This window comes from Crassostrea angulata, chromosome 1 (genome assembly GCF_025612915.1).
Source record: "Crassostrea angulata isolate pt1a10 chromosome 1, ASM2561291v2, whole genome shotgun sequence".
Lineage (NCBI taxonomy): Eukaryota > Metazoa > Mollusca > Bivalvia > Ostreida > Ostreidae > Magallana > Magallana angulata.
The window spans coordinates 25,857,113-25,870,362 of NC_069111.1; the positions used below are offsets into that span (position 1 = coordinate 25,857,113).

Sequence of the window (13,250 nt, forward strand, 5' to 3'; positions counted from 1 at the left end):
TATGAAATTCATGACCCCTGGGTTAGGGGATTAGGCTCTAGGGTAGGGCCAATATGGCCATATAGTAAAAATGAATTAAATCTTTAAAAATCTTCTTCTCTGCTCCCACACATGTGGGCAAAAAACTGAATACATGTTTATGATGTCCACTAGCCCCTCTACCTAAATTGTGAAATTCATGGCCCCTGGGTCAGGGGTTCAGAGGACATGAGGGGGGGGGGGGAGCAATATGGCAATATAGTGTTTATGCATATAATGTGTAAAATTTTCTTCTGTATTCTCACAAATCTGTATAAAAAACTGACTAATAATTATGTTTACCAGGAAGTCCTCTACTGAAATTTTAATTTTCATGTCCCCTCAAGGATGGGTTTTGACTCTAGGGCAGGGCCAAAATGAATGTATAGGTGTTAATGCATATATACTAATGTTAAAAAATTATCTTCTTTACTCCCACACACCTGAAAGGAAAACTTAATTCATGATTTTGTAGACCAGATCTTTCAGATTTTCGCCAAAATTATAGGTTTCACAGTTCTTTTTGAAAGATTTCATGCAGGGAGGTGGTCGTTATTACAGATTTATAATTTTTCCACTCCAGTATGAAACCTAATTAATTAGATGCATATATGAGACTCCTTGACAAGTTTGTTTATGGGTTATATGCTACTCAGGTGACCGTTAAGGCCAATTGGCCTCTTGTTCTCTATTCTAGATTATTCATGTTTAAGAGTCCTGTGATTCAATAACCCAGCTCTAGCAAAGCCTGATATTTTCCTTATAGAGGAGGAGAAAGAGAATTCTGGTAACTGGATCAGATGGGTAAAAGTGAAAGTTCTATCAGTCTTGTTTGTGATTTGCAGGTGTAATGGTAACTCCCATAGATTGAATCTGAAGCTTCCAGTCATGTTTAGCAAATTCTCTGAGCCTGCAGAAATGGACTCTGCAACTTTCTTTGCCAGATGGAAGGGTCTATCACAGTGAGTAAAAGAATGTAGTAAACAGAAAATTTTCCTAGCATTTAGCAAATGCTATAAAAGATTATGTTTGTCTTTCTCACTATGATTTATTTTTAATTCGAATTCAAGTCTATAAAGGAGAAAGATTGTTCTCTTTTAGAATACATGTAAATTGTGTTCATGTTTATTTTGGGTTGGGGTGGGATTGTGGAATGATCTTTTTAAGAAAGATGCAAATGAACTGTAAAACATTGTTATTAACTTTTACATATACATAAATGATACTAGTATTTAAATTGCAAGGGATGCAAAATGAAACACTCCCAAACTAACAGAGATTATGTAAGTGACAGACATAGTTGAAAGGAATTGATTTGAAATATTTTTGTGATTCAGACCAAATCAAGAGTGCCAGAAGGTGTTTAAAGCCAAGTTCCCAATAGACACAGAACAGAATAAGACAAAGGTGAGCTCATGGTTGTTTGATAATTACCACAAATCTTATTAATAATACACTTTTCTTCTGAGTAAAGTTTCGACTGTATAAGTTGATCTGTCTGGTCTTTGATCGACTCTCTGCTTGCTTGGTTTTAGATGCTGGGATTTGGGGTCAGTATCTTGGAAGGCATCGATCCTAACCCAGACAACTATGTCTCTGCTGGAATCATCCACATCAAGGGCAGCCAGGTCGGCTGTCTAGTTCGACTAGAGCCCAATAAAAATGCCCAGGTAAGGGTGTTCATATACGGTTTATTCCCACTTAGCCAACATTCTGAAATTCTCAATTCCCACCTGGCCAACATTTTGATTTTCTGTCCTCTGCATGTGATTCCTTTGATCAATACACATGTAAACATTACTAACAAAACCATTGGAGTAAATGGAACAGCCGTCAAAATGACCTAGATACATCTTTCTATAGAAGAAACGATCTGTAGAAGTACTGGGCTGTTTGTAGAATAGAAGTAAAGTTCTTGTTTTCGTGAATGTTACAGGATAACCTCCTCGATCTCCAAATGTTGTTTGAAATATAAAAGCCTCGGCTTTTACATTTCAAAACAACATTTCTTAACCTTGGAGGTTATTCTGCAACATTCACGATAACTCGTACTTTATTTCTTAAACAAACTACATTGAATTTCGTGTGAAAATCGCAGTGCTGTATTGCCAGGTGTTGTAAGATCATTGGATCCCGCATGAATGACCAATACATCTGGGTGTGGTTGGTGTTTAATCTCATCAGAAGTAAGTTTGTCCAGGTCTTCCCAATATAGTCCCCTTATCCCTTTCCAGGTAATGTCCATGCCCAGGTTCAAGTTCTTTCCTCCTGATCTCTTCGCTGCTTCCTCCCTGGCCCAATAGGGTATTTAGGTTCCCACTATCCAAACTGTTTTGAAATCTGAAATACTTTTGGCAAATTAGCCTGTATTCCATTCAAACTAACAATGAATCTACAATCTAATGTAATTTTGAAAAGCCCTTGATTCCCATCTGCCTAAGGCTTTACTTTCTGATTCTGAAACCCCTTGTTTAGCAAGATCTGTAGCTCTGCCTATTCTAAAGCTATGTGGTCTAAAATGTCCCTGAATGCCATTAAATTGGAGAGTCTTTTGCAAAATGGAATTTTATTGGTATCTTGTTATTGCTTTGTCATTCATGTGAGTAAAAAATAGAATAGAGCCACTGTCAGGGCGTAAGCGTAAAAATTTTAGTACCCAACTTACTGGACATGTGTCAGTATTGGGTTGTCTAGATATGTGCAACGTGTTTGCATTTCCTATTTGATCTGTTTTTGACCTTGGAATTAAAATGCTGACATTGTTTCACTTAATAGAGATGTGACATGTGAATGGACAAGACCTCGTTCACCCTAAGCAAATTGTGATATGCAATGAAAAAAATAGCGGAAAATACAACACTCGTAGGAGTATCTGCAAATAGATGGCAATGCTAATATGACCCTTTGTAAAATGGATAAGTTAAAGGAGCAGGGGCCAAGCCCGTTTTAACTAATTTCAATGTAACCATATATAAAGAAAGGGGTCGAACTCTGACCCAGAGAAAAAACTACCAGCTAACTTCAAAAGCCTAATAAATCAATTAATTTTTAAAACACTCGCAATATGCATGTATTTTTCATAAAAGTAATGTCTGAGATACACTCATGCCGAATTTCAAGTTGATGGGTCTTTAAATAGCGGAGATATACCTCATTATTCTCTCAAAGTCGCCAGTTTATTTTTACTCGGACATTTACCGGTCCAGGGCTCACGATGGGATTTTGCCTATGACATCAGCAGTGTTGCAACAAGTCGAGAAACATCCGCACTAATCTTTTAAAATCTTACATCAAACGCAAGCTACTTACATACAAAAACTCCGATAAAATTCCTTAAATACTCTCCATACTGAACTTTTATTTTGTAACCACATTGACTTTGGACAGGGCCAGCCATTTTGACGTCTTCGAGAAAGACTGATTCTGATTGGACCATCAGGAATATTAACCAATGAAACTGAGTTTAACATTAGCTATCACAATGGCCGGTCTGGTCAGAAGTTGATGTGGCTGCAGAATAAAAGTTCAGTTAGGAGATTATTTAAGGAATTTTATCGGAATTTAAGGATGTAAGTAGCATATGTTTGATGTGAGATTTTAAAAGATTAGTGCGAAAGTTACTCGACTTGTTGCAACACTGCTGTTGTCATAGGCAAAATCCCATCGTTAGCCCTGGACCGGTAAATGTCCGAGTAAAGATAAACTGGCGACTTTGAGAGAATAATGAGGTATATCTCCGCTATTTTAAGACCCATCAACTTGAAATTCAGCATGAGTGTGTCTCAGACATTACTTTTATGAAAAATACATGCATATTGCGAGTGTTTTAAAAATTAATTCATTTATTAGGCTTTTGAAGTTAGCTGGTAGTTTTTTATCTGAGTCAGAGTTTGACCCCTTTCTTTATTTATGGTTACATTGAATTTAGTTAAAACGGACTTGGCCCCTGGGAGAAAGATATTCAAAGTTTTATCAACAGAAGAGCATTGCTTGGCTACCGGTATTTCCATTTACTGCAAAGGAAGGGGTTATGTCATTTTGTTGGTTTTTGTTTAAAACATTAAAATGAAAAAAATATCATCAGATACATAAATTTGTAAATGTATTTCTGTTATACATATGTATTTACAATGAAATTCTGACACTTTTAATTTTGATTTTTCTTTTTAAACTAATCTTTTTTTTTACAATTCTAGAATAATTTTTTTTTGTATGTGTTCCAAACCTTTATTATTCAATTCAATTATTTCTCCCATTTGAAATTAGCCTTGCGGGGGGTATTAGTCCCATTAGGGCAGTTCTAGTTGAAATATTATGTTTAAGACATGTTACAATTTTCATGACCCTAGGTGATTTTGATGTTGTGGTGTTTATAACCTGTACAACTGGAGATTATTTAAGGAATTTTATCGGAATTTAAGGATGTAAGTAGCATATGTTTGATGTGAGATTTTAAAAGATTAGTGCGAAAGTTACTCGACTTGTTGCAACACTGCTGTTGTCATAGGCAAAATCCCATCGTTAGCCCTGGACCGGTAAATGTCCGAGTAAAGATAAACTGGCGACTTTGAGAGAATAATGAGGTATATCTCCGCTATTTTAAGACCCATCAACTTGAAATTCAGCATGAGTGTGTCTCAGACATTACTTTTATGAAAAATACATGCATATTGCGAGTGTTTTAAAAATTAATTCATTTATTAGGCTTTTGAAGTTAGCTGGTAGTTTTTTATCTGAGTCAGAGTTTGACCCCTTTCTTTATTTATGGTTACATTGAATTTAGTTAAAACGGACTTGGCCCCTGGGAGAAAGATATTCAAAGTTTTATCAACAGAAGAGCATTGCTTGGCTACCGGTATTTCCATTTACTGCAAAGGAAGGGGTTATGTCATTTTGTTGGTTTTTGTTTAAAACATTAAAATGAAAAAAATATCATCAGATACATAAATTTGTAAATGTATTTCTGTTATACATATGTATTTACAATGAAATTCTGACACTTTTAATTTTGATTTTTCTTTTTAAACTAATCTTTTTTTTTACAATTCTAGAATAATTTTTTTTTTGTATGTGTTCCAAACCTTTATTATTCAATTAAATTATTTCTCCCATTTGAAATTAGCCTTGCGGGGGGTATTAGTCCCATTAGGGCAGTTCTAGTTGAAATATTATGTTTAAGACATGTTACAATTTTCATGACCCTAGGTGATTTTGATGTTGTGGTGTTTATAACCTGTACAACTGCCATGTTGTCAATGTAGAACAAAATTTTTGACAAAACGCTGTTTCAGTGTCAGCTCAAGAGCTGTCTGCACTGGAAAGAGTTCTAAAAAGGTCATATCTTGAGTTATGCCTTGAGTAAACCAACAACTTGGCCACTGGGCATATGCCCACTTGCCTGCGAAATATATACCAAATCCCCCTGCTTCTCCCCATGCACTGTCGGTAAAGAGCTGTAAAGTGTCGTTATTTATCCATGTGTCCCCCGTAATTACTGAAATCCTGTTTAAGGACTTGAGAAATGTGAGTCAAACTTGTAGGATAGCTTTCATTTTTGTAGTCACTTGTGTCTGGTGATGCGGTTTAGTGAGAACGATAGTTGCGTCAGTAAGATGTCAGCAAAAGGCCCTACCAGGAGCTATTACTCTACATGCAAAATTCAAAAGCCCTAGTAATGATTGAAGTTGTTTAAAGGACATATCGCATGTTTCTAAAGTATGGGACATTTTACATTTTTTGGCTTCCTTGTTTATCTAATAATTACTTCTAATAGTTTGTTAACAGTATAAAAGCGGTAATTAGCCATAATAGCAATTTAAATTATAGCCCCGATCGTTTAAGAACTCGTTAATTAGATAGCGTGTCACATGGTACAGTGACGTCACATGCGACCTTCTTCGAACAGCTGATTGTAAACAAATTGGTGGATTAGCATTATCTTCTTTAAATCTTTGACATTTATTCACCATGCACATGTTTTTTTTACATGTTGACTAAATTAAAAGAATCTTATTATTGCCTTATCTAATTTCATGGCCTCTGTAATCTTTTGTTTAATTTCATGAACTTTTTCTATTGGCGATTTCATGATCATTTCTACAGTATGAAATTCAATGCCTAAAACAATGAGCACTTGAGTTGGTTGTACTGTTTTTAGCTCACTGAGACGAAGTCAAGGAGAGCTTATGCTATACCCTCGGCGTCGGCGGTGGCGTCGGCGTCGGCGTCCGGACCTGGTTAAAGTTTTTGTTGCAGGTCCTGTATCTAAGCTATTACTTGTCCTATCTTCACCAAACTTGCATGGATGATGCATCTGGACCTACTTATGGACTTGAAAGACTTGGATGCTGAATCTGGGTCCTAAATTTCAGATGCTGGAGGAGGTTAAGGTTGTTGGACCAGGTTAAAGTTTTTGTTGCAGGTGCCCTTTGATAGCAGTATCTTAGTTACTGCTGGTCTGTACTTTACCAAACTTGCATGGATGGTGTGCCTTATGATACTGATGCACCAGACAGGCTTGAGTGCTGAATCTGAGCCATAGGTTTCGGATGCTGGAGGAGGTTAAGGTTTTTGGAGCAGGTTAAAGTTTTTGTTGCGGGTGCCCATTGATAGCAATATCTAAGTTACTACTGGTCCTAACTTCACCAAACTTGTATGGATGATGCGTCTTATGATACTGATGCACCTGACAAGCTTGAATGCTGAATCTGAGCAATAGGTTTCGGATGCTGGAAGAGGTTAAGGTTTTTAGAGCTGGTTAAAGTTTTTGTTGCAGGTGCCCTCTGATGATTAATCTTAGTTACTACTGGTCCTAACTTTACCAAACTTGTATGGATGGTGCGTCTTATGATACTGATGCACCTGACAAGCTTGAATGCTGAATCTGAGCAATAGGTTTCGGATGCTGGAGGAGGTTAAGGTTTTAAGAGCTGGTTAGATAAAGTTTTTGAAACAGGTGCCCTCTGATGATGATATCTTAGTTATTACTTGTCCTTACTTCACCAGACTTCCATGGATGGTGTGTCTTATGATACTGATGCACCTGACAGGCTTGAATGCATAGTCTGGTTTCGGTACTGGATAAAGTTAAGTTTTTAGGAACAGGTCACATGTTTAATAGATGATAGTACTATTTCAAACTTGCAAAGTTGATTTAACTGTAATATGAATGAATCGCAGAGGTAGCTTCAGATGCAGAGCTTGATCTCCATTATCAAGGATGCTAAAAAATAAATCTTAGTTATTACTGGTCCTAACTTCACCAAACTTGAATGGATGGTGTGTCTTATGATACAGATGCACCTGACAGGCATGGATGCTGAATCTGAGCCATAGGTTGCGGATGCTGGAGGAAGTTAAGGTTTTAATTGCTAGTGCCCTCTGATGATGATATCTTAGTTATTACTGGTCCAAACTTCACCAAAATTGCATGGATGATGCGTCTTATGATACAAATGCACCTGATGGGCTTGAATGCTGAATCTGAGCCATAGGTTTCGGGTGCTGGATGAGGTTTAGTTTCTTGGAACAGGTCACATGTTTTATAGATGATAGCTTGCATAGTTGATTTAACTTTATTATAAATTAAATGCAGAGGTTGCTTCAGAAGCAGAGCCTGATCTCCATTATCAAGGATGCTAAAGAAATCTCCTACCTCACTCAAACCAGCTCGATAGATAGATGTGTTTGTTGATAAATGATATAACATGATTCCTATGATAAAGTATTGTATGATATGAAACAATATTGTTTGATATGATACAATATGATATCATATGTTATATTATAAAAAGTTATACGATATGATATGATATTGTATCAATTTTTTTGATATTTTATGATATGATTATGTATTATGATATTGTTATGTATAGTATTGTATATTATGATACAATATTGTATTATAATAATATTATATTGTATTTTTAATTTATTATTTTATCACATGATACAATTACATAAGATATTGCAAAATATTATATTGTATCCTATGATACAATATTGTATATTCTATAATATTGTATCATACAATATTGTATAATATGATATTGGTTTCAGTAATATAGAATTATATCACATGAAATTGTATTATATGATATTGTAATATTATATAATATTGTATCATACGATATTGTATGATATGATATTGGTTTATATGATATATTATCATATCACATGAAATTGTATTATATGATATTGTAATATATTTTATTGTGTCATATGATATAATATGTATAATATAGTAATGTATTTTATAATATTTTACCATATCACATAATATTGTATCATTTGATAAGATACAATGTTGGAATCAAATTATATTGTATTATATGATATAATATCATATAATGTATCAAATATGTTTCAGTGTCATTCAATACAATATCATTCTATATTATACAATATAATATCATGTTTCAGTGTTATGATGTATTATGTAATATGATATTGTAATATGATACTATATTGTATTATATTTTATGATATTGTATTATGTGATCAAATACAATAAGGTATAACACAATACAATGTCATATCATACGTTACAATATCAAATCTCATTATTGTTTATTACGGTATTTTATTTATTATATGATATATATTATATTAGAAATATGACATGATGCAATATTTAATTTTATATCATTGTATGATTAACATATGAACATATGATTATCATAAAAAAATTTATCAGATGATATACGATATTTTGTCAAAACAGAATCCATGAATATCCAAGATCATAAAGTATGATTTTCATATAAAATGATAAAGGTGGTCTTATGAAGGTGATGTCTCATAAGGGTGATGCTCCGTCTCGGTGAGCTTAGTAATCTATGATTACCTATGTTTTCATTTGCAATTGAGACACCAAGGTCATTGCACAGCGATAGAAAGGTGTCCAAGGTTTTTTTCCTTGAATGAAAATTTTGGCCACAAAAAAAGAAAATCATCTAGATTGTGTAGAATGGACAAATTTTGTGCATGAACCTGTGTCAGCCAATGAAGAAAGCTAGCAAATCTGTCCCAGATTGCACAACTAATCTTACAACCAAATGGCAACATCTTGTCATAATAGTAAGCTTTGTTAAAGAAAAAACCCTAACAGATCAATATCAGTGCTGCTAACTGGTATTAGCCGAAAAGCTGATTTAATGTCAGACTTTGCAAGGTATGCCCCACTTCCTAGTCTGGCAATCATGGCACACCATGTTATCTATAGTTGAATAGGTCACAGAGCTCTGTTCAGAATCGGTAAAAAAATTTATAGAGGCAGCTTCTGGATAAATGGTGAATAAGACGATAATCACCATCTTATATGTATATATAAGAATAAATAAGTAAAATAATGTTTTTCGACCTACAGTGCACTATCTCTTGTGCAACTCCACTGTTTCAACCTCATGCGTTGTTGTTGCAGTGGCATGCTTTTGATGCCGGCGAAGTTACCGGTCCACTGAGTCTAGCGAGCAGCTGACATAAACATTGGCTGTTACCAAGAGGGGAAACCCGACGATATTTTGAAACAAGCTCTATTTGTGAAAAAAAATAAGGAAGCAAACTGAATGACATGCTAATGTGGCTGTTCCATGTATATTTCACATCCCTAAGAGCATATGTAATGGCTTTACAGCAACGATACACAAATATTTGATACAAATAAACGTCATTTTGAATATAATGCTTATTTTTGGATGTTGTTTGTCCTATAACACAACAAGCGGAGCAGACATTCAACGCTAACGAGCGGTATTTATTTTGTGTGCACCGCTTTGTGTGTTATAGTACTGACGACATCCAAAAATAAGCATTCGAGAAAATGTATTAGGTTTATTGGATTATTATATTCAATGTTTACAAACAGATCTTTATTCATGAAGTTTATCATTTATGAATGAATTTATTACTTTGCAGATGTACAGATTAACAATACGTGCCAGCAAACCCCCTGTTCCTAATATTTTAGCAGATTTATTGGAACATCAATTCTAGTACAACCAAACGTTTAAACATAATTTGACTTAACAATATACCATGTGATATATACGGAGGATGGCCTAACAGGGAAATATTTGTACAGAAGGAGAGAAAGAGAATAAGAGTCAGAAGGGAGGAAAATGGAAGAAGACCAAGCATAATTCACAAACAGTTGTATATGAAGCATGTGTTTCGTGTCTGGTAATCATGTCAAATGTGTTAGATTTAGAGGAGATTAGCATACAAAATAAGTGGGTCTTCATTGCTGTGATTTGTCACTGTTTGTATATATCAGTTGTGTACAGGCTAGCAGAAATGACTTGTAGGGAGAACAATTGGTTGTGTGTTTTAACTTTTAAACCTCAGTTTATGTTGCAGAACTGTTAAAATCAATACTTTCTATTGCTTATTTTTCATACAAGAAATTTTATTTCATATGCATTGATATAAACTAAATGAGCTTTTTTCCCCCTTTCAGTTGTAGCTTGAAACATTTTTATGGGCAATGGACTCCATAAAATGTGATATTAAAAATTTGCTAAGATATGTCATAATTTAGTGTAGTCAAAAAGTGCAAACGCTTTACCTAGGGATGTGCTGAGTTTATAAGAGCTTCATTTGTTCTGCAGATTTGACTATCACCATGCATTAGAACCATGTCTGCAGAACTTGTATTTATACATTCCAAGTATTCTGTTTTTAAATCTCAATGGAAAAATAAAAGTTTTCTATTTTGGTCTATGTATATGAATAAAATTTGTTCATGTATTTGTTTTGTGAACAGCATTTGTGTGATACATGTATGTTATTGTAGATGTCAAGATTTCATCCAACATCCAGAAGTGCTAAAAATGTAAACTAACAGCAAACCTCATACAAGACTCTATAAGTCTATATTGTACACATGTCCATTATCAGAAGCTGATACAGATGTTCATGTATCTGATTTTTAGCTTGATGTTTAGATTTGTTCCCAGTTTTGACAGAAGTTTGATATATTTGTAAAATGAAATGGAATACTCAATGGATGGAGAACAGACTATGGTTTTTTTTTCTGAATCTGTCAAAAACAATCAGTTATAAGAGTATAATCCGTGCAGTGTCACTATCAGTTTCATGGAGGACTTTGTTTCCCATGTGGATATACCTACTACAAGATTACTGATTGATTAACATTTTCTGTACATTTTGCAACCGCCAGAGTTTGGATTAGGCCAAAAAAAAAAATATGTGTGTTTCCGGTTTCCCGACCGACCCTATTTTTTATGCGCCGACCCTAACACTTTTTATTCCAAATCCAGATTACCAACCATAATTGCTTTAAACAATAGAGTCTTACAAATCAGAGTTCAAAAAACGCTTGTAACTATTCAATAGAAAACACCGCTCATCAAAGCGTTTTAAAGATTTCTAAGTGTAGATTGGCAGTATGGATGAAAGTTATCCTTGGTTATTTTAGCTAAATTATCAATGCAATGAATAGTTTCATAGGGCAGTGATGTGTTAAAAATTAATATAAAGATGTACAAGAAAAAAGCAGAGGCAAAGTTTTTTTTTTTTTATATTTCTTGGTGTGGAGACTGCAGACATCGTAAGTCTTTGAATAGGCCCAACAATCATTCACATTATAAATATGATTCTAAAATGCTGCAGTTCAATTGCAAATGAAATTTTTAAATTCAGTCTTAAACCATTAATTATGTATTCATTTTTTTTGGAATTATTGAAAAGATTTACTTCTAAGGCTCTCGTCTGATCAACCAGAATTTCCTCTGTTTCTGAATTCAACACTTACAGTTACGATATTAATGTTTACTGTTATGTCAGTTGACCAGGAAGATAGAACTAATAACCAATTCATGATATATCTGTGGTAATGAGTATTATACTCTGTTAATTTATAGTGACTGTCATATTTATATTTTCTATTCACATAAAAATAAAATCTTCGTATACATTCCAAATAAACCTTAGATTTAAGAAAGTTTTAATTCTGTAACAGTTGTCTCTATCCACGATTGCTCCATACAAAAATACATTTTCTTATAGTATAGAAAAATCATATGCTAGGAAAGGGGAAAACCTAAAAGCTCATTAAAAAAAAAAAAAAAAAAAGCCGACCTACCTACCCTATTTTAAAATTTGATGAAATAGGAAACACACATATTTTTTTTTTTTGGCCTTAACTATAATTTTGCCAAATACAACATTATTACAGTATATGAAGGATATCCCATTTTTTTTTCTAGTAGAACATTTACTGAATGAAATGAATCTAAAGCTTGCTGATGGTGCATTGATTGTATTTGTCTAGCATACTGATATATCTTTATTATTGAATTGTGATGGGTATAGAATCAGACAACCTCACATTTAATTTTGATGCATTTTGCCCACTGTTTTCAACCAAGATTCGCATGAAAAGATGGCATATCAAGAGATTTATTTGTCTTACAAATATGTTCTTGACTGTCAACTTTAGGCTAGATGCTGTTATTTGGGTCACCACATGCGGTAAATAAAACCTCTGAATATGATGTTTGAAGACAACATAGGAGATGTGTGTACAGAGTGAACTATGTGCAATAAACCGTAGCCAAGCTTGTAACTTATAACGTGTAGAATTATTGTTTTGTGTCTGAAGATAAAAAAAGAAACAAAACATCTTATTCAGCTAGTGAATAATAGGACAATTTTATGTGTATTTACATATTTACTCTCCTAAACAGATAAAGCATTGAATGTCTTGGAAATAATTTGAACTTTGTCACATGATGTGTATATGTCACATGGCTGTCATGTGATGTATGTTTATTCAAAGGCTAATGTGATTTCAGCTTTTTAAGTTTTTGATTTATTGATGTTGAATATGGGGATTTATTTATGAAATAGAGCATTTTCTCCCAGTGTATAATTGTATATTTATATAATGTCATTATGATAGCAACATCATTATTAAACAACTCATTAAAGTGGTAAAAAGTGTTCGTCGATATTTTTTGTGTTACACAGTAATTGATGAAAAACATTTAGATATTTACTTGGATGCTAAGAAGACTTTCAAGGATAAAAATATTAAATATATAAAAATATATAAAAATATAAAAATCCATAAATCCATAGACATTTGTTACCTGTCTCCGCAGGGTAATCAATACATGTATTGTTATATCCTGGTTTCTCCACAGCTACAGTACCTTTGATGACAGTTATGTGTATTGTTATATTTTCAATTTATCAGACTGCATTAAGAA

General features: G+C 33.7%; 1 protein-coding gene across 2 annotated transcripts in view; it reads left to right on the forward strand.

Moving 5' to 3' along the window:
- The window catches only part of LOC128177184 (AP-2 complex subunit alpha-2-like), a 31,323-nt gene extending 18,342 nt beyond the window's left edge, over positions 1-12,981 (forward strand). For both annotated transcript variants that reach the window (XM_052843780.1, XM_052843788.1), the window contains 4 exons: positions 864-980; positions 1,356-1,425; positions 1,554-1,688; positions 9,934-12,981. In XM_052843780.1, coding sequence (XP_052699740.1) covers positions 864-980; positions 1,356-1,425; positions 1,554-1,688; positions 9,934-10,011 — 400 coding nt within the window. In that variant the 3' untranslated portion in view covers positions 10,012-12,981. The remainder of the gene's footprint in view (positions 1-863; positions 981-1,355; positions 1,426-1,553; positions 1,689-9,933) is intronic.
- Positions 12,982-13,250: the final 269 nt, after the last annotated feature.